The sequence below is a fragment of the Gekko japonicus genome, unplaced genomic scaffold (assembly GCF_001447785.1).
Source record: "Gekko japonicus isolate JY-2015 unplaced genomic scaffold, Gekko_japonicus_V1.1 scaffold458, whole genome shotgun sequence".
Taxonomy (NCBI): domain Eukaryota; kingdom Metazoa; phylum Chordata; class Lepidosauria; order Squamata; family Gekkonidae; genus Gekko; species Gekko japonicus.
The window spans coordinates 541801-566958 of NW_015176465.1; the positions used below are offsets into that span (position 1 = coordinate 541801).

At 48.5% G+C, this 25158-nt stretch overlaps 1 protein-coding gene across 1 annotated transcript in view; it reads right to left on the reverse strand.

The window, feature by feature from the left end:
- Nucleotides 1-519: 519 nt before the first annotated feature.
- Nucleotides 520-25158, reverse strand: part of ADAMTS16 (ADAM metallopeptidase with thrombospondin type 1 motif 16) — a 121224-nt gene continuing 96585 nt past the window's right edge. The window contains exons 18-24 of the mRNA XM_015427082.1: nucleotides 19890-20028; nucleotides 13882-14008; nucleotides 6265-6466; nucleotides 5207-5401; nucleotides 3528-3746; nucleotides 1364-1511; nucleotides 520-646 (exon numbers count right to left, since the gene is read on the reverse strand). Coding sequence (XP_015282568.1) covers nucleotides 531-646; nucleotides 1364-1511; nucleotides 3528-3746; nucleotides 5207-5401; nucleotides 6265-6466; nucleotides 13882-14008; nucleotides 19890-20028 — 1146 coding nt within the window. The 3' untranslated portion in view covers nucleotides 520-530. The remainder of the gene's footprint in view (nucleotides 647-1363; nucleotides 1512-3527; nucleotides 3747-5206; nucleotides 5402-6264; nucleotides 6467-13881; nucleotides 14009-19889; nucleotides 20029-25158) is intronic.

Sequence of the window (25158 nt, forward strand, 5' to 3'; positions counted from 1 at the left end):
CGAGCCCCAGGGAAGTGCTCTGGTTTTAGCAGGGCGTGTGCAGGAGCAGTGCCCGGCAGGTTGTCTTCAAAAGTTAACACTGCTGCCGTCTTTAGCAGTGGTAACTGAGATAAAAACAAAACAAGAAGTCTTCTTGCAGGCAGAGCGGATCTCTGCATCGCTGCCTTCACACGCTCATCCACCGGTCTGCTCTTCAAAACGTTCCCGAAAGAAGATGCCAGGTTCAAGGGAATCAATCCCCCCCCCCCCGTTAGTTTTCAACTCCGAAACTGTCCACTGTGTGCCGCGAGTCCCTGCTCTCCACAGACAAAGCACCCACCCTTTATTAGCACCATGGGTCCCATGAGAATACTGAAAAGGATCTGACCATCTAAGAAGTCCCTGTGTCCAGGCTCAATTGAATAATGGGGAGAAAATGCTTTCAGAGCAAAGTGCATTAATGCTCGAGACGTCATGGGGCACAGTTCTGCGTTGGAACTTGCAGCTCGTCTTGCATTCAGAGTGAGGCTTTTGTATCCAAGATCCAAGCGTCACAAATTTGAGTTGATACAAGACCTGCAGCATTGTTTACCATAGAAACTGTGATTACAAACACCATGCTGGGGAACCAAGTGGCACCAATTAAAGTAATCCTTGCAGAAGGCGTCTGAAAAATGAAAAGAAAAATATATATGCATGTATATATATATTTAGCAAATAATGTGTGGTTAGTGCTGCTTGAAAGAGAGACTGATTCCCCACAAGACCTGGCTCTTCCGTTTGCCCCAGTTGTATTGGTCAATTGGTCACTTTCAATTATTGTCATGCATGTATATTCTAACTTGGTTTTACGTGTCTGAATGATGCACTTTTGTTTTGTTTTTTTAAGATGTGATTTTATTATGTAATTTTAAAATCTGCTAGCCAGCTTGGTGGCCCTGAGGACAGCAGAAAGGTGGGGGTATAAATCCCTCTATATAAATAAAATAAATAATAAAGAAGCCCACGTAGGATCAGCCATCTTTGAAGCCATCCTCTAGACTCCCTCTGAGAGAAAAGACTCGGGAGGGGGGAGGCTCCTTAGGTGGTGGTGGGGGGACGGGGAGGTTTGCCAGCTTGGCTGCAAGGGATGGTTGGGTACAAGCCACTGCCATTGGTTTCCTTTGCCAGCCATCACTGGGGGGGGGGACGGGGGTTGGGGGGGAGAAAGGAGGAGGAGCAGAGCGGATGTTTTTGGCAGCAGCTCCGTTTATCCCGCAGCATCTGGTTCTGGCCTCTGCGACCAGCTGCACTGTTACCTGGCTCAGTCTGCCAGCCCTCCAGAGCCGAACACTTTAAAGACTCCTTTAGAAGTCAGGAAAAGAAAACAGACTCTGGATTTTACCTTTCACTTGTGGAAGAGGACAGAAGTTGGTGTTGCAGGCTTGTGAGGCAGCGGGCTTCTGCTGCAGGAGGCATCCCGTGGCCGGTCTCCCGTTGGCCAGGCACTGAACAAACCGCCCTTGCGTGCCACCTCCACAGGCTGCTGTGCACTGGCAGGGAAAGGAGACTTAGTGAGTTACCCCCAGCTCCCCAATTAATATTGCTTTTAGCAAAGAAGAAGAAGAAGAAGAAGAAGAAGAAGAAGAAGAAGAAGAAGAAGAAGAAGAAGAAGAAGAAGAAGAAGAAGAAGAAGAAGAAGAAGAAGTTGGATTTACACCCCGCCCTTCCCTTGGAGTCTCAGAGCGGCTTACAAACTCCTTTCCCTTCCCCTCCCCACAACAGATACCCTGTGAGGTGGGTGGGGCTGAGAGAACTCTGACACAAACGGCTCTTTTTCAAGGACAGCTGTGCCAGAGCTTGTGACTGACCCAAGGTCACATCAGCAGGTGCAAGTGGAGGAGGAGTGGGGAATCAAACCCGGTTCTCCCAGATTAGAGTCCACACACTTAACCACTGCACCAAAATGCCACTTCAAAGAGGAGTGAAGTCAGCTAGTGGGGTTTGCTAGCGGGGGACTTACCAGGAGATGGGGGGAGGCCTAGGCTATGTCACTGGCAATGTGGCAATATCACTTCCAGCATGCACCAGATGTGATGTCATTGCACTGGTGACATCCAGGCAACGCTCTGATATTCGGGCAAAACTCTATGGTAGAAGCCATTTTTATCATAGAATTTTTGCACAAATACTGCAGTGTTGCCCACTGTCACAGCGTGATAACATCACTTCTGGCACACGCCAGAACTGACATTGCCATATCGCCAGTTATGTTGCCTGGGCCTCCCCTTCCGATAAGTCCCTCTATCCTCCGCTGGTTGCCAGGAGGGACCTGGCAACCCTAAAGAGGAGGCCTGGTAAAACCCCAGTGGGTGTCCAGCAGCCTCTGCACACTGGATGACCAGCATCAAATAAGACATAAAGTCCTTTCTCTTGCAGCTCAGTGTGAAAAGAGTCCTGCTGGAGGCAATGGAAGAGAAGAAGAGGAAGAAGAAGTAGAGATTAGATTTATACCCCGCCCTTCACTCGGAGTCTCAGAGTGGCTTACAAACTCCTTTCCCTTCCCCTCCCCACAACAGACACCCTGTGAGGTGGGTGGGGCTGAGAGAGCTCTTTGGAGAACTGCTCTTTCAAGGACAGCTCTGGCAGAACTATGGCTTGCCCAAGGTCATCCAGCAGTTGCGAGTGGAGGAGGAGTGGGGAATCAAACCCGGTTCTCCCAGATTAGAGTCCGCACACTTAACTACTACACCAACCTGGCTCTCCCAGCCATGTAGGTAAAAGATTGCCACCAGAGGTCTTTCCTCATAAAGAAAGTTTAAGGTTTAAGGGCTTCTCTCTCCCTGAAGGACAACCAGATTGAATAGCTGCAAGCTGATGCCTCTGTTAGGGTTGCCAAGTTGAAAAATCTCCTTACCGGGGGACTCCCGGTCTGCGGCTGGACCCATAGTTTTCCCTCGGATGACCGTGGCCCCGCCCCCAGCGTGCCCGGCATCATAACATCACTTCCTAGTGACGCGCATGCCAGAGTGGGGTTCCCCCCGGGTCCGATCCGGTGGTGGCGGGGAACAAGCCTCTGGGGCGGGGGTTTCCCCGCCCCCCAGGGGGACTTGGCAAGCCTAGCCTCTGTACATAGCAGCCAGTCCTACTGAATTCAGTAGGATGAATAAAAGCATAAGACAATTGGGCTTTAAACTGTCATATAAAATGCAGGTGACAAATAACCTCCCCCCCTTTCCCCCCACCGGGGGAATGCCAGGCCTATTAAGGAGGTGTAGAAAATGTTGACGTTTATTTCTTAAGAACACACCAGACATGAACAAAGACACTTTCGGAACCCAAATCATGTCAGGATGGCGATCTCCATTGCGCAGGATGCCACATGAGTCATTCTTGAAGGGGCAGCAGTACATAAGCAACCAAACATAAAACTTACACCCTCTATTACTCCCCGTCATGCTTCCATAGTCCACCAGCAAGCATAAGGACTTCACAGTATGCAGAGAGGCCCTGACGCCCTCTCAGGACACATGAAGCCAATTTCACAACAAGCAGCGCTCCTTCCTTACCTGAGACCAGGGAGATGCGAACCAGCTGCTCTGACTTGTGGGCGAATAACCAGGGTGTCTTGGGCAGGGCTTTAAGACGCAGGCCTTTCCCAAGTCCATGCTGGGCTTCTGTAGGTGGGAGCACTTTTTAGGAGCCAGTTCTCTGTACTTTCCAGAAACAGATTTCTCTGCACAGTTCAGTGTTCTTCTCTGTACTCCCTTTCCACATGTGACAGAACACTAAAAGGGGGGGGGGAGACAAATCCATGACAATATCTTCATATTAAATATTTTAGAAGAAGAAGAGATTGGATTTATACCCTGCTCTTCACTACCCAAAGGTGTCTCAGAGTGGCTTACAAACCCCTTTCCCTTTCCCTCCCCGCAACAGACACCCTGTGAGGTAGGTGGGGCAGAGAGAGCTCTGAAAGAAACTGCTGTTTTTTCAAGGACAGCTCTTATCAGAACTATGGCTAGCCCAAAGTCATCCAAACCCGGTTCTCCCAGATTCAAACCCGGTTCTCCCAGATTAGAGTCCGCGCACTTAACCACAATGGATCACAAAGAGGCTGCTGCCAGAGCAACCCCACCGGTCTAAGAGTGCGATGCGTCTCTCTTCCCCTCCTCTTCCAGTTCTAACACATTTATTACCTATGCTGTTTCCCCGCCCCGGCAAGTTGAACCAAAACAGATGATAACCAGAATCCAAGCTTGTCATTCTTTTGATCTGTTTAACAAAATATTTTCAATATTTTGCATGCTAATCTCACAACCATACACAACTATGATACGTAATTCCAGTTCATCGTCTGACGAAGTGTGCGTGCCCACGAAAGCTCACATCTTGAATGGAACTTTGTTGGTCTTAAAGGCGCCCCTTAGGGTTCCCAAGTTGGACTGGCGCCGGAGCGGGGGACTCCAGTGCTGCTCCGGGAGTGCGTAGGCACGCATAGAGTTTTCCCTCGGATGACCGTGGCCAGCATGCCCGGCATGGTTGCGTCACTTCCGGGTGACGTGCATGTTGCATGCTTTGGGGGTGGGGTTCCCCCTGGGGCCCAATCCACCAGTAGCGGGGAATGTTCCTCTGGGGTAAGGGCAGGGCTCTTTTTGTAGAAAAAGCCCAGCAGGAACTCATTAGCATAATAGGCCACACCCAAAAGCAGGAACTCATTAGGATATTAGTCCACACCCCTGACAGCAAAGCTCATTACCACATTAGGCCGCACCCCCATGTTACCAGAAGTGTGGTTATCCAGCCACACCCACCTTTTGCTTCTTATTCTGTTTACCTTGTTTCTTGTCAAAACCCAGGGCCTTTTTTTGTAGCAGGGACTCCTTTGCATGTTAGGCCACACACCCCTAATTGTAGCCAATCCTAATGAGTGTCTGCTGTTGGGTGTGGCCTATTATGCTAATGAGGTTCCTGCTGGGTGTGGCCAACTCAGGAGCCAGCCGGAACTCCGTTCCTGTGCGTTCATGCCCCAAAATAGCCCTGGGTGGGGTTTTCCCCGCCCCCCAGGGGGACTTGGCAAGCCTAGCACCCCCGGACTCTGACTTTCTTCTGTTGCTTCAGACCAACATGGTTTCCCACCTGGATCTCTCTTCCCCTGTGAATGATTTTATTGTGCAGGCTTGTCATTGCGTCTTCCGAGAGAAATCCGGAAATTCAAAGGAAAGCATCAGAACGAGTGTTTGCTCACCTCAGACCATGCAGACACAAACCAGTGCAGCTTCTTGGGTTTGTGGCATCGCTTCAGGAGGCAGGCTTCTTGCATATTCGGTTTTGGTTCCATCACACAGGCTGAATCAGGAAAAATCTGAGGCCAGAAAGAGGAACTGGAGCTTTTGCATAGGACTACTCTTTTTCTCCACCCTTTTCCACATGTTCGAGAGCACTGACAAAGTAGGAAAAACAAAATATTATTAGTGCTTTTCAGAAATAGGAAAAAAGCCGTAAATGGTGATGCTATTAGCCGGATGCATTTTTACACATTTAATAGATGTGTGAACTGGCCGTTAGAGCCAACCTTCATGCTTAGAAATATGATGTAATATTGTTCTGGATGTACTACTCTGGAGTGGAGGGAAGATTACGGAATGTTCCCTCAACCATAATTCCGGGTAGCAAGCTGGTGGCTGGGTAGGGGAAGGAACAAGGGAGGCAAACCCGGAAGTGACATCAACATGAAGCTCTAGGATTCACCAGAAACTCTGTGGTTTTACCATAGAGTTCCTAGTGAATCCTAGATATTCACACCAAAGGAAGTGACATCACGCTGTTGCCACAATACCAATTTCCCCCTCCCACACACTGCTCTACCAAGCCGCTCTAGGAGTCTCTCACTATAGCAGAAACCTGGCAGCCATATGTCAACTAGAAGGCTAGGCTCCCTTCAGTGTGATACGTGAACTTTCCAAAACAAAAAAAAGATAGTTTGGCCATGAGGAAGACCATTCAAACTTGCAGGCTTCCGCCCAATATTCTGAAGCAAGGCAGCCTCAAGAAGGCTGTTCGGTGTGAAAGTCAGTTTCTGCCTCGGATCAGCTCTTGCACGGTCGGGTGTCAAGTTTCCTTCCATCAGTCACGGATGCCTCAAGAATAACTGCTGAGCTGTTTTTTTTTTAATGTTAAATTCAGACCTAATGGATGGTATAGTTTCCATACTAGTGCCAAGGTAAACTAACAAAGATATCCCAGTCTAAACACTTTGCCAGAACATGCTACTAGCTGAAGAAGATGTCTGTGGATTTGATTTACCTCAGACCAGGTCCCAGTACTCCAGGTAGGTGGACAGTTTGGGGTGTTGCAAAACTCCCTGGTGGACGGGGCAGGGGAACGGCAAAGAGAGTGTGAGACCCACTCCGGCTTGTACTGAATCCTCTGCACGCAGCGAACAGACCGATATCGCTCTCCTCCGCCACAAGTCAAGCTGCACTCACTCCAGTTGCCAACAGACCAACTAGGAAAGGGTTTGGAGAAAAATGATAATGCTTTGTGACTTCCTGCTTCATCACAGCCCAAGGGCTTGTATCCTACCACTCTGCTTAATTAAGTGGGACGCATTCTGCCAGCCCAAGGCGCTTTCTGCTGAGGGAAGAGCCTCCAGTTGGAGGAAGGTGTCACAAAGTGGACTGCAGAGAGCTGTAGGATGCAAGCCAGGGTGACATAGACACACAGACATCTTAGACCCCTTCCAGTCTGGCTTTTGCCTGGGCCATGGGATGGAGATGGCACTGGTTAGGCTTGCCAAGTCCCCCCGGGGGGCGGGGAAACACCCGCCCCAGAGGCCCGTTCCCCGCCGGCGGCGGATCGGGCCCCGGAGGGAACCCCACCCCGACATGCGTGTCACCAGGAAGTGACATTAGGACGCCAGGCACACTGGGGGCGGGGCCACGACCATCGGAGGGAAAACTCTATACAATAATGCCTTCCAGTTCTTCAATTGAGCAAGAATAGCATTTATAGATGAATAAGAAGAGGAGGAGATTGGATTTATACCCCGCCCTTCACTACCCGAAGGAGGCTCAGAGTGGCTTACAAATGTCTTTCCCCTCCCCTCCCCACAACAGACACCCTGTGAGGTAGGCGGGGCTGAGAGAACTCTGAGAGAACTGTCCTTGAGAGAACAGCTCTGACAGAACTATGGCTTGCCCAAGGTCATCCAGCAGCTGCGAGTGGAGGAGTGGGGAATCAAACCCGGTTCTCCCAACTTAGAGTCCACACACTTAACCACTACACCAAACTGGCTATAGAACAAGAACACCCCAAATTTCCCAAGTCTTCTATATAATCAGGCAAGGCAAAACAGATAACAAAAAAGTTTTGTTAGGGGAATTGGTATGGGGGTACAGAGGAAAACAGCATGTGCTGTGGGCCAGGGTATTACCAACCTCACCTTATTTTGTCTCTGTTTTTTTTTCAGACCCATGCATTTTTTATTAAAAAATGGTCATCAGGTTAAATCCATTGCAAATTTCAAAACACCACATTGTAGAGGATCATGTCACACACCATGGGGCTGCGGCCAAGGAAAAGGGCTTCTGTGTACCGGAGACCTCCTATCAATCTTTCATCTTGCATTGGTAAGGATAGCTTGTTGACGCTCCCCGAGTCCTTGCGTTCTTCTCTGTTTAATGCTCTGCCCCTGCCATTGTATCTAGAAACCAGCGATGAGATACAGCCAAAACAGCAGGACACGATGTGGTCACATTTTCCCTTGCTCGGCTGTTTGAACAGATGTTCTCCCGGCTGACCTCAGGAGCAGGTTTCAGGCCGCCCAGGGCATCTGCTCATACTTTTCTCTCTTCCCCAAAGATGACTGTCTGATATCAGACACTGGCATGGGAAAAGGCTGGGGGATGACGACAGGTGCTTGGCAAAGAGCACGGAAAGAGGGAAACCTGGACCAGTAACCCCAGTGCTCTGCAAGTGACCTAAAACATTCCCGTCAACACTTCTCTGCATGTTCTGCTTCGTGGAGTCGTCTTTTTTTTTTTAAAAAAGATAAAGTTTGCTGCCTGAGAATTTAATGCACAATGCTGAACTGTGCTTGCAATTAGGGTTGGGCATGAACCTCATTTTTGTTGTTCAGTTTGTGGTTCGTGGCCGAACCATGAACCAAGACACGAATCGATAGGCCGGTTTGTAAACCGAACTGGTTCGTATCAGTTTGTGAGCCATTTAAAGTCCAAACCCATGATTTCTGTTCCGAGCCATTTAAACCAAACAGCTGAGTGGCAGGGAGCCACTTACACCCCTGCTTTCTCCTCTTCACGAACTGCTACGAACAGCATCGAAGATTGTGGAAGTTTGTCGCAGCTCTTCAGTTTGTGAACGTTGCTTTGCGAACCACGAACGGGCCAAAATTCATGATGAGCTTTCGTTCACGAGCCAGTTTGTGCCCATCCCAACTTGTGATCCACCCAGTGGAGTTGTGTAACATACACAGCAGACATGTGTTGGGGTTTTAATCCTCATGGACAAACAGTAGTTTATGCAAAGGCAAACTGCGGCTGCCCACCAGAGTCAGTCTGAGGTGGTTAGAGCATCAGCCGTACTGGGCAACAGAAAAGGGATGGGGCACTTGCTACTGCCAGGGCAAGGGTGAGGCAGGGGGAGCTTTATGTGTTTATGTGGCCCTAGACCAATGATTCTCAATGGGGGAAAATACAGCTCTCTATGTGGGATTTTTTAAAAAATGAATCTTGGTGGACATCCAGAACTTTGAGGGAAAAGGGAATGTTTGTGAGCCCCTTGCCCCCACTTGCAATGGCTCTGGACAGCCAGCGGAAGTGAGTTGCTTTATAAATGCTCACCCTGACTTCAGGATAACAATCTCCTGCCCCACCCCACTGGACCCTTTAAAAGGGGGCATGCAGAAAACAGGAATCAAACCTAGCATTAAGGAGCTGGCTGATAAGGGTTTCATGGAAGGTATGCTTGAGAGACTCTTGAGAGTCCCTTGGACTGCAAGAAGATCAAGTCAGTCAGTCCTAAAAGAAATCAGCCCTGACTGTTCCCTGGAAGGCCAGATACTGAAACTGAAGCTCAAAGACTTTGGCCACCCAATGAGAAGGGAGCACTCACTGGAGAAGACCCTGATGCCGGGAAAGATTGAAGGCCAAAGAAGACGGGGACGGCAAAGGATGAGATGGTTAGACAGTGTCATCGATGCAACGAACATGAAGTTGAGCCAACTTCAGAGGACAGCGGAAGACAGGAGGGCCTGGCGGGATCTGGTCCATGGGGTCGCGAAGAGTCGGACTCGACTGTGCGACTGAACAACAACAACAACAACATGCTTGAGATCTGTGCATGAAGATGCTTTCTTCGTGCAGATTTATGTCCTAATTTTTTTTAAACCTGTGGCTTGGGAGGGGAACATTCATTGAGAAAACTGTATGCTTGGTAGGCAGCAGAGGAGTAAAGGCTAGGAACCACTGGCTTAGACTCAAAGGAGCATATGATTTTCCCACCCACATTTCCTCTGCAGCCTCCCCCCCCCCACTCCGAAGCCCCTGAAGGCTGGTTGAACACTTCCCAGTAGCGTGCATTGAAGCACCAGGGGAGGGATGGGAAGAGGGAACCATTCACTTGTGCACAAGGTGGAGGGCCTTTAAGCTTGCACAAGGGACATTGGAGAAAGGCAGGTTGTGCACAGGAGCGAGGAATTTTACTGCCTGTTACTAAGGGGGAGACCTTAACACAGGGCTGTTGTTTTTGCACATTCCAGGGTAGCAAGTTACAGCTCAGGAGCAGTGTTTCCTCTAAGCTGAGTTAGTGTGAGCTGGCTCACAGTTTTCTAGCCTCTGGCTCACACACTGAAGAAGAGAGAAGAGAAGAGATTGGATTTATACCCCGCCCTTCACTTGGAGTCTCAGAGCGGCTTACAAATTCCTTTCCCCTCCCCTCCCCTCAAGAGACACCCTGTGAGGTGGGTGGGGCTGAGAGAACTCTGACACAAACTGCTCTTTTTCAAGGACAGCTGTGCCAGAGCTTGTGACTGACCCAAGGTCACATCAGCAGGTGCAAGTGGAGGAGCGGGGAATTAAACCCGGTTCTCCCAGATTAGAGTCCGCACACTTAACCACGACACCAAACATTATTGTCTTAGCTCCGGACGAATGGCTCCAGAGCAAACTGATTTATGCAGTAGCCAAATCGCTCGTTCACAGCTATAATGCCAGTAGCTCACAAAGTAGGATTTCTGCTCACAAGACTTCACAGCTTAGAGGGAGCATTGCTCAGGAGTGGATCGAGAAAGACCTTCAGTTTGGTTTCGCTTTCTAGGAAAAAACATTGGACAAAAAAAAGGAAGTGATTTTCTTGGACTCTCAAAGCAAAACAACAACAACAACAATAATAATGTAAACTGATTAAACTGGCATAATTGGAACTTTCTAATCAGTTTATATGACCCATGAGGGCAGAGGTCATTTCGGGGGGGGATTGCGGGGGATCGCAGTTCCCCCGGGTGAGGTACGAGGGGCGGGGCACATGATGAAGCCCCGCCCCCCGCTTCCGGCCGCCCCGCTTCCGGCCCTCATTCAGCCAGGAGGAGGCAGGAGAAGAGGGAGGGTAAGTTGCTTCCTCCCTGCCTCTCCCCACCCCTGCCTGCCTGGGGCCAGGGAGGGCAAGGCCGGCGGCGGCGGCCGGGACCGTTGGGGGCGGGGTGTGTGGCCTTATGACACACCTCTGGTGATATCAGGGGGTGTGGCCTCATGACACACTTCCGGTGATGTCAGGGGGTGTGGCATATGCTAATGAGTTATGCTAATGAGTTCCCCTAGCTCTTTTTCTACGAAACGACCCCTGCATGAGGGAGAATGTAACATAAATGTTTCATGTCAGACAAGTTTTTGGATATACTCAGCAGCTCAGTCACCAACTCAAGCTTTGTTCTGATGCAAACCTCGTATTTATAGACTTCATGTGCTAGCTCAGCTGGTTCAAACTTTCAGAACTGGGACCACAGCCAAAGCCCTGCGGGGCTCAGGGCCATGAATTCTAAAAGATCGCATACAGAACACAGCAATGATGTCTGGATGGTTCAAACGGTCTCCCGGTGTCTCTTTTAACTTGTGAGAGGGCACACAAAATGATGTAAGATGCTATATGCACCGAAGGAGCCGCGATAGAATTGCTGAAGTGTTTTTAGTATCTGCGAGAACTAAATAAGCATGGCGCTATAATGAGTCAGGATCAAGGAAAGCAGAAGCGTCCTCAAAGTGGGACTAAGAATTCGAGTGTCTAAAATATCACCAGAATGCCTTTAAAAAACAACAACTAATTTTACTCCTCTAGGTAAGTCCCCTCCCCCCCCTTGTGGCAACAAATATCAGAATATTTTGCTCTGGAGATATGATTTCTTGAAGAAGCTTACACTGTAGCCATTAAAGTTAATAAGGGCTCTGCAAATATGCACAACCAACCCCACATGCACAGAGTCCCCAATGTTCTCAGCTTCCTGTCACATTCTGCTTTCCCCACTGTGGTGAGGTGATGAGCACAAATAGAAGATGATGTGGGAAAATGATGCCTTTGGGTCCCTCCACAACATGCAAACTGCAAGCTTGTGCAGCCTCGGTTTGCCTTGGTACTATGCAGGGAAGGGATTAACCCTTCAAACTCCACTCCATTTTGCTATTCAAAACAGGAGCCCCCACTCTGCTAGTAGTATGGGGTGGGGATAAGAAGACAACGCTAAAACAACGGTCTGCTCCAAGACTTGGGTACCTTCATACAGCCCAGAATAGGAATGGGTTTGGCTATTGGTACTTCCTACTGAATTCTACAGGACAAACTAAATAGTTTGTGGGTGCGTTCAGACGGGCCATTTGAGCCGGTATACGTGCCAGTTAGAAACGGACTATTTACGTGCGATCACATGGTCAACATCTGCCTCCCGTCCCCAGCTGTTGCTTTCCAGCGCAACCCCCTATAAAGTGGAGTATTTTGATACCAGGTCCCCAAGTGGAGTTTTCCTGCTTCTCCGATTACAGCCGCATTTCCCCCCTGTATAATTGCTCCTCCTGTTCCCCACTCGAAAGCTGCCCAAGGCTTCCGCTCTTCGCCCGCCATTAAAAAAAAAAAAAAATTAAGCGTCAGTGATATGCATTTGGGTGGAGCTTCGCCCCAGCGTTAGTAAAACCGAAGTTGAAATGGTGCCTAGTTTTGCTGTGTATACGAGTTCGGGATCTCATTGAGGCCAGTTTCGGGGTAAAAGTGTGAAGAGAAGTGTTCATTTAAAGTTTAAAGGGAAGCGTTACGGCAGTTGGGTTGAAGGAGAAATCGCTGTTCTGCGCACGTGTGAAAATGTTAATACTAAGGAGGGCAGGGTCCCTGTTGGCAGCCGAGGAGAGGACTAACAAGAATGGGTTTAAATTAAGGGCGGGAAGGTACCGGCTGGATATTAGGGAAAATGTTTTTACAGTAAGAGTTGTTCAAGAGTGGAATGGGCTGCCCAGGGAGGTGGTGAGCTCCCCCTTCCCCGGCAGTCTTTAAGCAGCAGCTGGACCAACACTTGTCAGGGAGGCTCTAGGCTGACCCTGCACTGAGCAGCAGGTTGGATTGGATGGCCTGTACGGGCCCCTTCCGACTCTGCGATTCCGTGATTCTATGGTAAGGCGTGTTCCATTTTGTTTTGGAAGAATTACACGTTGGGGCCAAGTGGAAAACAGTAACTGCGCCACCTCAGACAAGGGCTGCTACCTCCCAAATGGACCACAGCTTACTAGTGCTGCTTCCACATGAGGATTCCCCCCCCCCGATATGGAAAACAGGAAGCCCCCACATTATGGGGAAATGCTCTTATGATGCCCTGTTCATTCTGAGCATTGTGATGTTCCCAGAGCTTTCCCCTTTAAACCGGATCAGCAATAAACCTATTTGAATTGGCCTCGAAGTGGAATCTGCGGAGCTGCAAGAGAGGGAAGATGTCCATGTTGACATTCCCTCCATACAGGAGGAAGGGTGGAACTAAGTTCTGCTTTCCATGTGGCATGGGGCAGCTGGCTGCTCTATCCCATTGCAACCCCACCCACCCCCATTCCTTCAGAGAGTGTTACAGCAGGGCTTGCAGAGGTCATTTCGGGGGGATCGCGGGGGATCGCAGTTCCCCCGGGTGAGGTACGGGGGCGGGGCACATGACGAACCCCCGCCCCCTGCTTCTGGCCGCCCTGCTTCCGGCCCTCATTCAGCCAGGAGGAGGCAGGAGAAGAGGGAGGGTAAGTTGCTTCCTCCCTGCCTCTCCCCACCCCTGCCTGCCTGGGGCCAGGGAGGGCCTTCGCGGGGCTTCCTTGCACTCCTGCCGGCCTTGCAGGTCCACCGCTGGGCCCCTCATGGGGCTTGGCAGTGGAGCTGCAAGGCCGGCGGCGGCGGCCGGGACCGTTGGGGGTGGGGTGTGTGGCCTTATGACACACTTCCGGTGATGTCAGTGGGTGTGGCCTAATGACACACTTTCGGTGATGTCAGGGGGTGTGGCATATGCTAATGAATTATGCTAATGAGTTCCCCTAGCTCTTTTTCTACTAAACGACCCCTGGGGCTTGGTACAGAGAGGGTGGGTTTCAGGGCTGCAAGGGGTCTGGGTACAATTGTAATGGGGGAAAGGGGGGGAAGATCAGGTAGATGGCGGTAGTCCCTCAAGCATGATCAGAGTAACATGAGACCACACCACACAAAAACTGTGCAAGGCCCTGGACATGCTATGTCATTGAGGGATTTAAAGTACGTACTTCAACTCAAGATCGGGGGCTTTGTTGTTTCTTAACTGCTTCAAATCACAAACAGATGAGTCCAGTGAGACAAGGGTGTGTGAAATAACTTGTTTGCCAAGTAATCGAGAACCACATAATTCACCATGCGCTTCGTTACCTGGGCGGGCAAGCTGACATCTTGCAAGGAACAATCCCAGTAGTTGGCCGACTCTCGGAATTGCAAAGAGAATTCTCCACTTGCACTCTCCGGTCTTTATAGCAGCTTTCTTTGGCAACCATTTGACCTGCGAGCAAAGCGACACGAGTGGCAAACACAAAGTCAAGAGCAGCCACATAGATCTGAAACCCAATCTCTCCATTCTCTAAAGCCACTGTGTACGTCTTACATAACCCTGTGCAAATGGTAATCTCATTTATCTGGTCACCTCTGCGGTTTGGCTCCCCAGTGCAAATAAAAACAGCCTGCAACTTCCTCCCCCCCCCCGCCCTGCTTAAGTATCAACTAATTCATGACTGATCATCTCAGAGCTTTAAATAACTATTGTAACTTTAGCCACCATTTGCTTCTGATTGCTGTGCCAGTTGTTTTCCTCCAGTTCTGCTGCCTCTTTTCCTTCTCCTCTTGTTCCTGTTTCTGTTTATTAAATACCAGTACACCCAGAGCTATGGACAAATTAGAATGCATAGAGTAAACTTTGTCAAATCTTGCTATACATAGCTGTTACTACATGGATTATAAAATATCTTTGATTTTTGTCAAAGTTCTCTGGTATAAAAGGTAAAGGTAAAGGTTCCCTTGCTCGAAAGCCAGTCGAATCTGACTCTAGGGTTGCGGTGCTCATCTCCGTTTCAAAGCCAAAGAGCCAGCGCTGTCCGAAGATGTTTCCGTGGTCATGTGGCCGGCATGACTAAACACCAAGGCGCACGGAACGCTGTTACCTTCCCACTGAAGTGGTACCTATTTATCTACTTGCAATTTCTTGCTTTTGAACTGCTAGGTATACAATTCAATAAAAACAGTTCTGGGCAAAAAGGTACTGAGATCTGCAAAACTGCCTGTATAAAAGTATGTACCATAACCCATTTTATAATTCATGTAGTAACTGCAGCTAGAATCTTGTTTGCAACTTACTGGAAACTTCCATCAACACCTTCTGAACATGATTTAATAGCAAAGATTATGGAAAGTTTGGAAATGGACAAATTGACCTTGATGGTAAATGGGCAAATGGAAGAAGACTTTGTTGGACTATGGACTCCATTTTATAATTGGATGAGAGGGAAATATAAAGATAGGAACTTTTTACTATCACAATAATAAAAAGCTTTTATGAACTTTTAAACCTCACAGCTCATCTGTGTATAACATGAAATTACAAGTAGAGGAAAGTTACATGCAGGAAATAATTACTTTTGTTCCTTCCCCTTCCCCTATCCTTGTGTATCTTAAAAACTTAATAAAAATTTTATATATATAAAAAAATCTTGCTATACATAGCTGAGCACAGGAAAAAGGGGAGGATTCTACAAAACCCAGTTTTGTTTTGGATTCATGGGGCCAACATTGAAACATCAGTTCTGACAGGGCTATTTTTGGGCAGGAACGCACAGGAACGGAGTTCGGGCTGGCTTCCACATTGGCCATGCCCAGCAGGAACTAATTAGCATAATAGACCACACCCAACAGCAGAAACTCATTAGGATTGGCTACATTAGGGGTGTGTGGCCTAACACGCAAAGAAGTTCCTGCTACAAAAAAAGCCAATAAAAAAAGTAAATAGAATAAGAAGCAAAAGGTGGGTGTGGCTGGATGACCACACTTCTGGTAACATGGGGTGCGGCCTAATGTGCTAATGAGCTGTGCTGTCAGGGGTGTGGCCCAATATGCTAATGAGTTTCTGCTGTTGGGTGTGGCCTATTATGCTAATGAGTTCCTGCTGGGCTTTTTCTACAAAAAGAGCCCTGTGAATCTGAGCGCTTGGAGATCTCCCAGGATTACTGCTGTTCTCCAAACAGCAGAGATCAGTTCCCCTGGAGAAAATGGCTGCTTTAGGGGGTGGGTTCTACGGCATATCCTGCTGGTCCTTTTCCTCTCCGGACTCCACCTCCAACTCTCCAGGAATTTCCCAACAGAGTCGGCAGCCTTGTCCCCATCTGGATTCCCCCCCCCCAGATGGCACTAGTAAATCAGCAGTCCACTATTCTCCTGTGTTTTTGTTCAAAGTGATGCACTTTTACTTCATAGAGCCAACCACATGGGTTCATTGACTAAAACGACTGGCAGAGAGGAATCTTCATGCGATCGCAAAATCACATCAACATTCCTTTGCACAAGTAAATTAATGCAATCTTGTGAACATGACACCAGAAACTTACTGTGCGGGGCAGGGGTGTAGACTTTCCAATTTCCCGGGGGGGGGGGGGCTGGGGCTGGGCCCGGGGCATTGCTTTGCTAGGGGGAAAGGGGTGGAGGCTGAGCACCTTCCTGAAAATTTCGGCGGGGGCTAACGCCCCGCCGCCCCCACGAAGATTACGCCTATGAGGGGAGGCATGGACTAAAAACCGCAACAAATGGCACATCTGGGAAATTCTCCAGGTTGAACTTAAGGGAGCAGACTAGAACGGGGGCAAACGGAAGACGAGTACCGAGTGATCATTGAAGAGACTGATGATTCTACACTCAGCCGTGTGTTTCAGCATTTAATGCCTTGATTTCACAATACTTTTAGTTTCCATGAACCTTTTTTTTAATCAATCCCCACTCCTGAGTGGGATAAAACTCCATAACAGAAGAATAAAAAATAGAATGGGTGGAAATGGGAAATATAAAAGCAGTAAGGAAATAACTTATTTATTCATTTATCCACTTAATGCTGTACAAATATTTATATTAAAGCTGAGTCTCCCCCCCCCCCTCAAACTCTGCTCTCCCCAGGCTCTGTCCCAAATCTCTAGGCATTTCCCAGCCCATAGCTGTCAGCCCTGGAGGTACCGGCTCATCTGTTAATTTAGGAAGATGAAGAACTACAGCAAGACCCCCAAGAGAGACCTTATATCCTAGGCATGCACACAAAATGTTTGGTTTGCACAAAGACTTGCGCAGTGGTCATTTGCAATGATCCCTCACAAGACTGTGCCACCTGGCATCCAGAAACATTGACTGAAGGGGCCTCCCCTTTGCTAACTTCAGGCAGGGCTTTGAGTATATAGAATCATTTATGGTGGTACAGCAGGAACATACCTGTCCTACCCATAGGGTTGCCAAGTAATTCTTCGCCGGGAGCAGGGGGCTTGGGGGCATCCCTGCCCCCTGCCCCCTCCTGGAATTCCCCCTCAAATTTCTACACTGGAGCGATGAGGGGACTTGGCAACCCTAATCCAACCTGTAAAAGGAGAGCCTCCATATGGCCCATTGGACTGAACAGACCCTGACCCTCCCTTTACCGATTCGCCTGACAGGGCCCACGCAAGTGGCTCAGTGGTAGGTGAAACAGCCCTAGCCTCCCCCCCCCCCAAGCTCTGCTGGCCTAGAACACTTCCTGCAAGGGTTGGGAAAGTCCTGTGATTTGTGTCAGATGAGGTTTGGGGTTGGTATGAGGAAGACCCAGGGACAGGGTTGCCAGCTCTGGGCTAGGAAATCCCCAGAGATTTGGGGGTGGAGCGTAGGGAGGGCAGAGTTTGGGGACGAGAGGGACTTCAGCAGGGTATAACATCGTAACAGTCCACCCTCAAATTTCACCCAGGGGAACTGATCTCTGTAGTCTGGAAATCCACTGTAATCTGGGAGGTGTCCGGGCCCCACCGGAAGGACGGCAACTCTAGCCAGAGAAAACCCCTGACGGGGCAGGGCAACTCTGGGCGGCCCCCACCCTCTGATGCCCCTCAAGGAGCCTTCTGGCAGAGACGGAGACCGATGGGGTTTGGCCCCAGGTAGCCTGGCCAAACGAGCCATCCATGCTCTTGTCTCAGGTTAAATGACCACTGTGAAGGGCTGCCAGCTGCCAGGTGACCAACTCCTGGAATTAAACCAGGAGGCCGAATGAATGGTTTGGTTTTTTTAGGTCCTTTCCGCACTAGACCTTCAATCCTGGCTCCACCCTGTCCCCGAACTTACATTCCACACTGTACTCCAGTTCACCCTTGTAATTATCTCGGAGTATTTTTTTGTTTCCACATTACACTGAGGCCACCCCAGTTTCGCCCCACACTTGTCCCGGGATAAGCGGACGCTGTGACAACCAGGGATCAATGCAAGGTCTTGTGTCCCGAGTTGGACTCTGATCAAACCAGGGATGAGATCCAAGTGTGGAAAGGAACTTAGATGACCCCACTTGTAAACTTTTTAATCTCTGTCACCTACGAATCGTCCCGAAGGCTAGGGATTAATTAATGTATGTTTATTGTGGTGGTGGTGGGGGGTGTCACTGCATGGCAGAACTCAGGTTCTATTGGCATGAGAAGAGCTCAATGAAATGAAACAGAACCCCTCCCCTCAACAATTGATTGCTGCCCATAATGAAGGAAGAATGCATGGAAACTTAGGCCAGAACTAAACAATTGGCACCCAACAGAGCTTTGACTGCAAAAATGGAAGCAAAGCAGAGGTCATTTCGGGGGGGAACGCGGGGGATCGCCGTTCCCCGGGGTGAGGTGCGGGGGGCGGGGCACACGATGAAGCCCCGCCCCCTGCTTCCGGCCGCCCCGCTTCCGGCCCTCATTCAGCCAGGAGGAGGCAGGAGAAGAGGGAGGGTAAGTTGCTTCCTCCCCGCCTCTCCCCACCCCTGCCTGCCTGGGGCCAGGGAGGGCCTTGGCGGGGCTTCCTCGCACTCCCGGCGGTCTTGCAGGTCCAGCGCCGGGCCCCGGATGTCAGGGTGTGTGGCATATACTAATGAGTTATGCTAATGAGTTCCCCTAGCTCTTTTTCTACGAAATGACTCCTGCAGCAAAGTATGTGTGTTTAACCCCCTGCCCCTTACAACTTTCTCTTGGAGGAACCCCCTTTCCTCATGGGCTTTTTCATATTCAACAGTATAAACGTGCACCTGAAATGCCAGCGGGGGGGGGGCTATGTGTCAGCCAGCCCCCTTCTCCCTTACCCTCCCCACCTCCTCTCCTCAGTGCTTCCCCCCCCCCAGATTAGAAACCACCTGGGATTCCCAGGATCATGACAGCAGCCTAGTATTTTGTTTCAGGCGCTGTAATGCCTAATTGAAAAAAGCCCACAGGTAACTAATCCTAGTTGTCCAGGTGAACACATACAGATATAAATCAAAAGCAAAAAAAAAGATGAAAGGAAAAGGTGTGTATTTTTTTTTTAAAGGGATCATTTAAAAATACCGTTCCGGTTTGACAAGCACAGCAACTTTAAGATCAAAGGCAAAGAGGATTTGTAGGACAGCTGCCGAGAGGAGGACCCTGAAGGATCACGGCCACGTGGGCCTTTCCCTGCCTCATGACGTCACCTCATTCCTTTTCGATTCTTGGCCAGGGTTTCAGCCTTTCAAGCCAGGCGACAGAAGTGCTGCAAGAACCAGCAAACATGGGAGGCAACTCAGGGTCAGATTTGGGCATCTTACAAGTTGCTCTTTGTCTCAAATCAAGCTTTAGGGAGTTGTGTCTTCTCCAAAACATGAGAGAGTTTAGTGAAGAGCATCTCAGTCTGATAGAGCGTGTATCTGAGGATTTGTGTGTCCGCCTTACCGGAAGGGTGGGCATCTGGTGGACCAGGGTCCGGTCTGGCCTGCAGCCTCTAAATCCATGACCCCTCCCCGCAAATCATGGTTCATCCAAAAGCTCTTCCTTCCCCATCTTTAGGATGCCAGGCCTCACAGTACAGCAGGAGACGCCCTGGCATCCTGTCTCTTTGCTCAGGAAGGAAAAGGGGGTGGTGGTGGTGGTGGAATGAAGCCCCCGCTGCATCATGCTGGTGCACTGACATCAACGTTCCCTCTAAGCTGTGGAGTCTTGTGAGCAAAAATCCTACTTTGTGAGCTCCTGGCATGAAATTCGTGAGCGAGTGATTTGGCCGCTGCACAGATTAGTCTGCTCTGGAGCCCTCCTTCCTGAGCGAAGTCAAAACTTGCCAAGGGAAGGCTATTCCTGGACAGGAAAGAGTCTGCGGTCTGCAATAAAACTATATTTTTGAACATTTCCGAGATACATTACCTCCTCCACACGAGACTGAGCATTCGGAATGGGTGACAGCCCAGGTATAGTTATGCTTCAGTGTGGTCGTCTTTTCGTTTTCTGCCTTAGGAAGGGAATATTCCCAAGCAATTCCTGGGTTTTTACCTTGAGAGAGAAGCTAAGAAAGGAAACCAGGTGGTTATGTCTATCAGCATATTCTGAATACTTGACAAATATTTGACACAAGGCTTAGAACACAAATTTCCCTGAAGGAGGAATCTCTGGGGGAAAAGTATGCGTATTAAATCAGTTGGCAAGGCTACAGCAAAAGCTGAGGTGAATTTGGAAGGTCTGTCTGAGGCAAAACATCTATGTGAACTTTAAGAAAATACAGGTCTTATTTCTGTATTGTGTTTGGTATCCCACTCTTTCTGCCAGAAGCTCAGCTTTGTTTATACTCTCAACACCCTTGCAAGGTAGGCCAAGGTGAGTTACAGTCCTTAGTCCACGTTAAGCACCCTTTCTGTTACAGTGACACTACACACAGGCCTTCTCGCTTTCCCTCTCCACCTCCCAAGGCTGGTGAGGAGAGAGAATTGCACAGATTTAGTCTGATGGGAAATTCAAGGTAAACTTGGGGCGAAACAGTTGCAGAATTTCCATTATGGCTAGAATTACACCAGTCCTTTTCTACGGAACCCTTTCCTAAATGAGGCTACAGTCTTAAACTTGGGGGCTATTCCAGAGTTTAAGGACTGCGATCCAGTGAGATTTACATAGTAAAGGTAAAGGTTCCCTTGCTCGAAAGCCAGTCGAATCCGACTCTAGGGTTGCGGTGCTCATCTCCGTTTCAAAGCCGAAGAGCCAGCGCTGTCCGAAGACGTTTCTGTGGTCATGTGGCCGGCATGACTAAACATCAAGGCGCACGGAACACTGTTACCTTCCCACCAAAGTGGTACCTATTTATCTACTTGCAATTTCTTGCTTTCGAACTGCTAGGTTGGCAGGAGCTGGAACTAGAGACGGGAGCTCACTCCGTCATGCGGCTCACCTGGGTCTCGAACTGCTGAACTACCGACCTTCCACAGCCTGCAGTTCAGCGTCTTAACCACTTGAGCCACCGCAGCTCCTAGATTTACATACCTGACACTAAAAAAGAAAAATGGCAATGGATCTCAAAATTACACAGCTGGGTATTGGGCCGTTCCATTGCGTCCGTGTACTTTTACTCCACAGGTGCCAACATTCTGAAGTCACATCCTGTACCTGGCAAGGGTCGAGAGGTCACCTACTTGTAACCGCCATTCCAGTGCAACACCTTTATTGCTACACAACAGCAGGCCAGGTTCTGCCTTACTCATCTGGCCCACAGGAGGTGGCACAAAAGGCACGTCTGTCCTGTCCCTTCAGGGATAAAGTGATGGTTGCATGACAACAGCTGTGACGCACCGGGGCAAGGATGGACTGCTGCCTGGATGTGTGTCCTTAAACCCGGCATGGATGACCTTCCCTGCACGCCGATCCCCCACGCGGGAAGTGCAAGTAGGTAGGGGTGCGCTGGGCACACCCCCTGCTTCCACCCAACTGTCCGGTTGCTTGCAGAGTGCCACGGTGGGGAGGAAGTGGCTGTGTGTTCATCCCCCTCCCCACGATTGGTGATGCTGCATTCAGAACGGGTGTCAGATGAAGGGAGCTTTGACTCTTGGAAGCTTATACCCTGGAAATCTTGTCGGTCTCTAAGCTGCTACTAGACACAAATGCAGGCTGTAATGATTCCTTGTTTATGTGTGTGTGTCTCTTTAAAAGTTTGGTTGCATGTTAGATTAGTCTAGAGTGTTTGAAGAGACAAGTGTGGTGTGATTGGTGATTGACAGAGAGCGGGGAGGGGTTTTAGAAAGTGTTTCTGAGTGGATGAATGGATATGTCTTTCAGGAGTGACAGTTAGGGGTTTTGACAGCTGAAGGGTGACAGTTGATGAGGACAGTTGTTAAGTGAGAAAGTTCTGAGTTCTGTGAGAGAAGCAGGAGTTCAGTTAAGCTCGATGTATGAAAGAAGTGAGAAGCAGTTATGTGTGAAAACAGTTAAGCTGTCTGTTGATGTTGTTCAGAGAAGAAGAAAAGTTATAAAAAAGTCTGAGTGACAGGATAAAAAGAAACAGTAAACATATATGGCCTAAGGAAAAAAGTGTTACAAAGTTACATGCCAAAATCCCTGACAGTGTGAGAGAAAAGTGTGTGAAAACCCAGTTGGAATTGTTTAGTATTTACCCATTCCTAGATACAGAGTTCTATCCTGTTATTTATGAATTATATCAATAAATCTACTTTTATTAAGATACCAGCTCTGAAAGAAATTCTTCCCAGGACCACATTGGTACCTCGAAAGCTCTTAACCCGACCTACCTACCCAGTGATAGAAATATTATAGTATAAAGGTTTGGAAAGCCTTAAATTTCCTGATGGCAGCCGGATATACCCAGTAGAACCAAACATAAAGAACACATTTAAAGTAAAACCAGACCGCTCCAGTTAAGGGGTCGTCACACAGGCCCATTCTGCATCTAGCATTCACTCCGTTGTTTGACCAAACCCACACTGGAACAGAAAAAGATGCGGCTCAAAACCACATTCAAATGCCCCAGGCTAATGTCGTACTGACTGCAGAGTCACCCCTGAATGGCCATAAAACGGCCATAAATCTATGTAGACAGTGCCATAAAACTTTGAGATCAAAGGAAGTGAAACCGGCCTGCAGTGTGGAGGCTGCCCTAAAATCCGACAACCAAAGAAAGTGAAAGTGGCATGCAATGTAGAGGGGGGGTTCTGTTTGTAGTATATTCAATAGCTGTCATTGAATGCCTAAACATGTATGCGAATCACCTCATAGAAAAGCAATGTTAAGCTTTGTCCTGGGCTAGGATCCTAATGCACCAATCGCATGGCTAGCCCAGGAAGAACTGACCAATCGCAATCAGCAAGCTCCCTGAGCGGGAACGTCGATGATTGGTCCTTATGAAGACAATCTCATTGGTTGATAATGTACAGTAAAGGCGTGGCTATATTAGCCAGGAGAGTTTAAAAAGGCAACAGCTTTAATGCAAAAGCTGTTCTGACTAATGTTGATCCGTGTTGGAGTTGTGTTTGAGTTGATGAATAAAGCTGAATCTTTGCTGAATCACTCTCCGACTTCTTTGTTAAGCGAACGACTTAACACTGTTCCAACGTGGGATTGGTCAAGCAGCAAAGCGAATGCTAGATGCAGAATGGGCCACTGTTGATCACAGGGAGGCAGTGTGTACGCAACCAACTTCCTCTGTTTGGTCACATGCTGCTGTTGACCTGGCTGTCACGGGGAGGCAGGGGGCGGGGCCAGCCCAGTCACACCCATTTTCCTTCCCTGCGTGGCGAGTCAATGAACAAGGGGGTCATCCGTACTGGACTTTAGTGAGTTTTGAGTTGGTGGCTTGGAGGGGTAATCAGGCAGGGTTTCTGGCCAAAGGAAGGGTCTGCAGGAAGTCTCTCCAGACAAGCAAAGACAAGCAAAGAAGTCACCTTAAACCAAGAGACACCAACATGTCAGCTGGAACTCCGAATCCCCTATACAATCGTTCCAGTCAGTCTTGCTTACTAAGGGATTCTGTTCTTCAGATCACAGGATCTGCTTGGGCTTTACCCTCCTCTCAACAGAAGTTGGCTCTGGATTTCACTAAACCAGCACCAGGCTTTGGCGCAGGGCTCTGCACAAAGCAAAGGCAAAATGGTGCTGAAACCCTCTTCCACTATCACATGAGGCCCCTGGGTTGGCACAGTGGCTACAAGGATCCAATTGCAAGCTATTTGCAGGCCAATTACCCTGTCGCTCCCCTTAAGCGCCCTGGAAGCCGCTGAAGATGCAGCAGGTTTAAATACCAAGCCCTGTATTTAGAAGCAAGAGTAGTAAATAGTTGAGACCAGCTAGCGTAAAGTCTTTTTCTCTTTGCGCGTTTCCTCTTTTAAATATCTTCTTATGTCATGGCTCTGCCTATTTAGGATTCTGGGTATGACTAGTCAGGAGAACCCTTTGTGCTGAAACAGTTCCTCGAATCACAGAAGTACACTGTATATCCAACTGACTTAGCTGGTGTTAAAACGGCATTTGCCACTACAACGGATTTAGCACTGTGGCACCACACAAGAGATAGAGGAAAGATAACCTCAAGGAAGCGGTACCAACTAGCAAGAAGTTTTTGTTTTAGCGTCATTTTTACACTAGTCTTTCTGTTTAATGAGGCTGGCACCTAATATTCTCTTTAAAAGAAGCCCATTCGACTTAGCTGAACGGGTTACCAAATGAATATTCACATTCCTTAATATTCTGGTTGCTTCGCTGAGGAATCTTTGGCCACACAGCTGTGTAATCTGATCAACTGTGGTAATTGTTCTCATTTTGTTCATAATCAACCAGGATGTAGGTCTGGATCTACTGGAACAAAGGTTCTTAACCTGTGATCCATGGACCCCTAGGATGTTCACAGATGGGCTTCAGGGAGTCTATGAACTGGGCACAAAAAGATTTTTTGCGTTAATTCCCTCCACGTTACTTTGAAAATTCGTTTTCTTTTTAATGTCAAATTATGTTAAGGTGTTTTTTCACTCCAAACAAGTGTAGGGCAGCACAGGATATTCATTAGGTAATGTACAATTGTCATCCTTTCCATGTTACGATGTCTAGAATAGTTTCCTATTAGTAGGAATTAAAGAGAGTGTACCCTGCCATTAAAATTATGGACATCTGTCCTGGCTTACACTGGGTCATGCTGAATTTTAAGGTAAAAATTTGACACAAATCCACCCTTGTCTGGCAAAGAGAGAGTTGAGAACCCTTATTTTGTTGGCTACTACATACCTTTGTGAGTCAGGGTTTTCAGCACTTGTTGCTAGGAAAACAAAAAGTTAAAATTGATCGGATGTGAAAGATCCAATGTGCACATTGTTTTGTCAAAGACCACTCCACAATTTCACCTTCTTATTCAGACCAAACGGCAGCAAACCTTCTCATTGAAATTTCCTTTTGAGCAGAGTTAAAATTTTACTTTTTTTTGTTTTGTTTGCATGATATCGTTTTATTTCAATCTTTTCCAGGAAGCAACCATCAACTAACATCAATTGTACGCAAAATATTGTGCATGTTTATATGCATTTTTCTGGGGAGAATGGATCTGTAGCTTTCATCAGATTCTCAAAGGGGTCTGTGATCCCGCCCCCCCAAAAAGGGGGGGGGAGAGAACCAGCGCACTAGAACATTTCTGTAAATGGAAGAATCATCATCA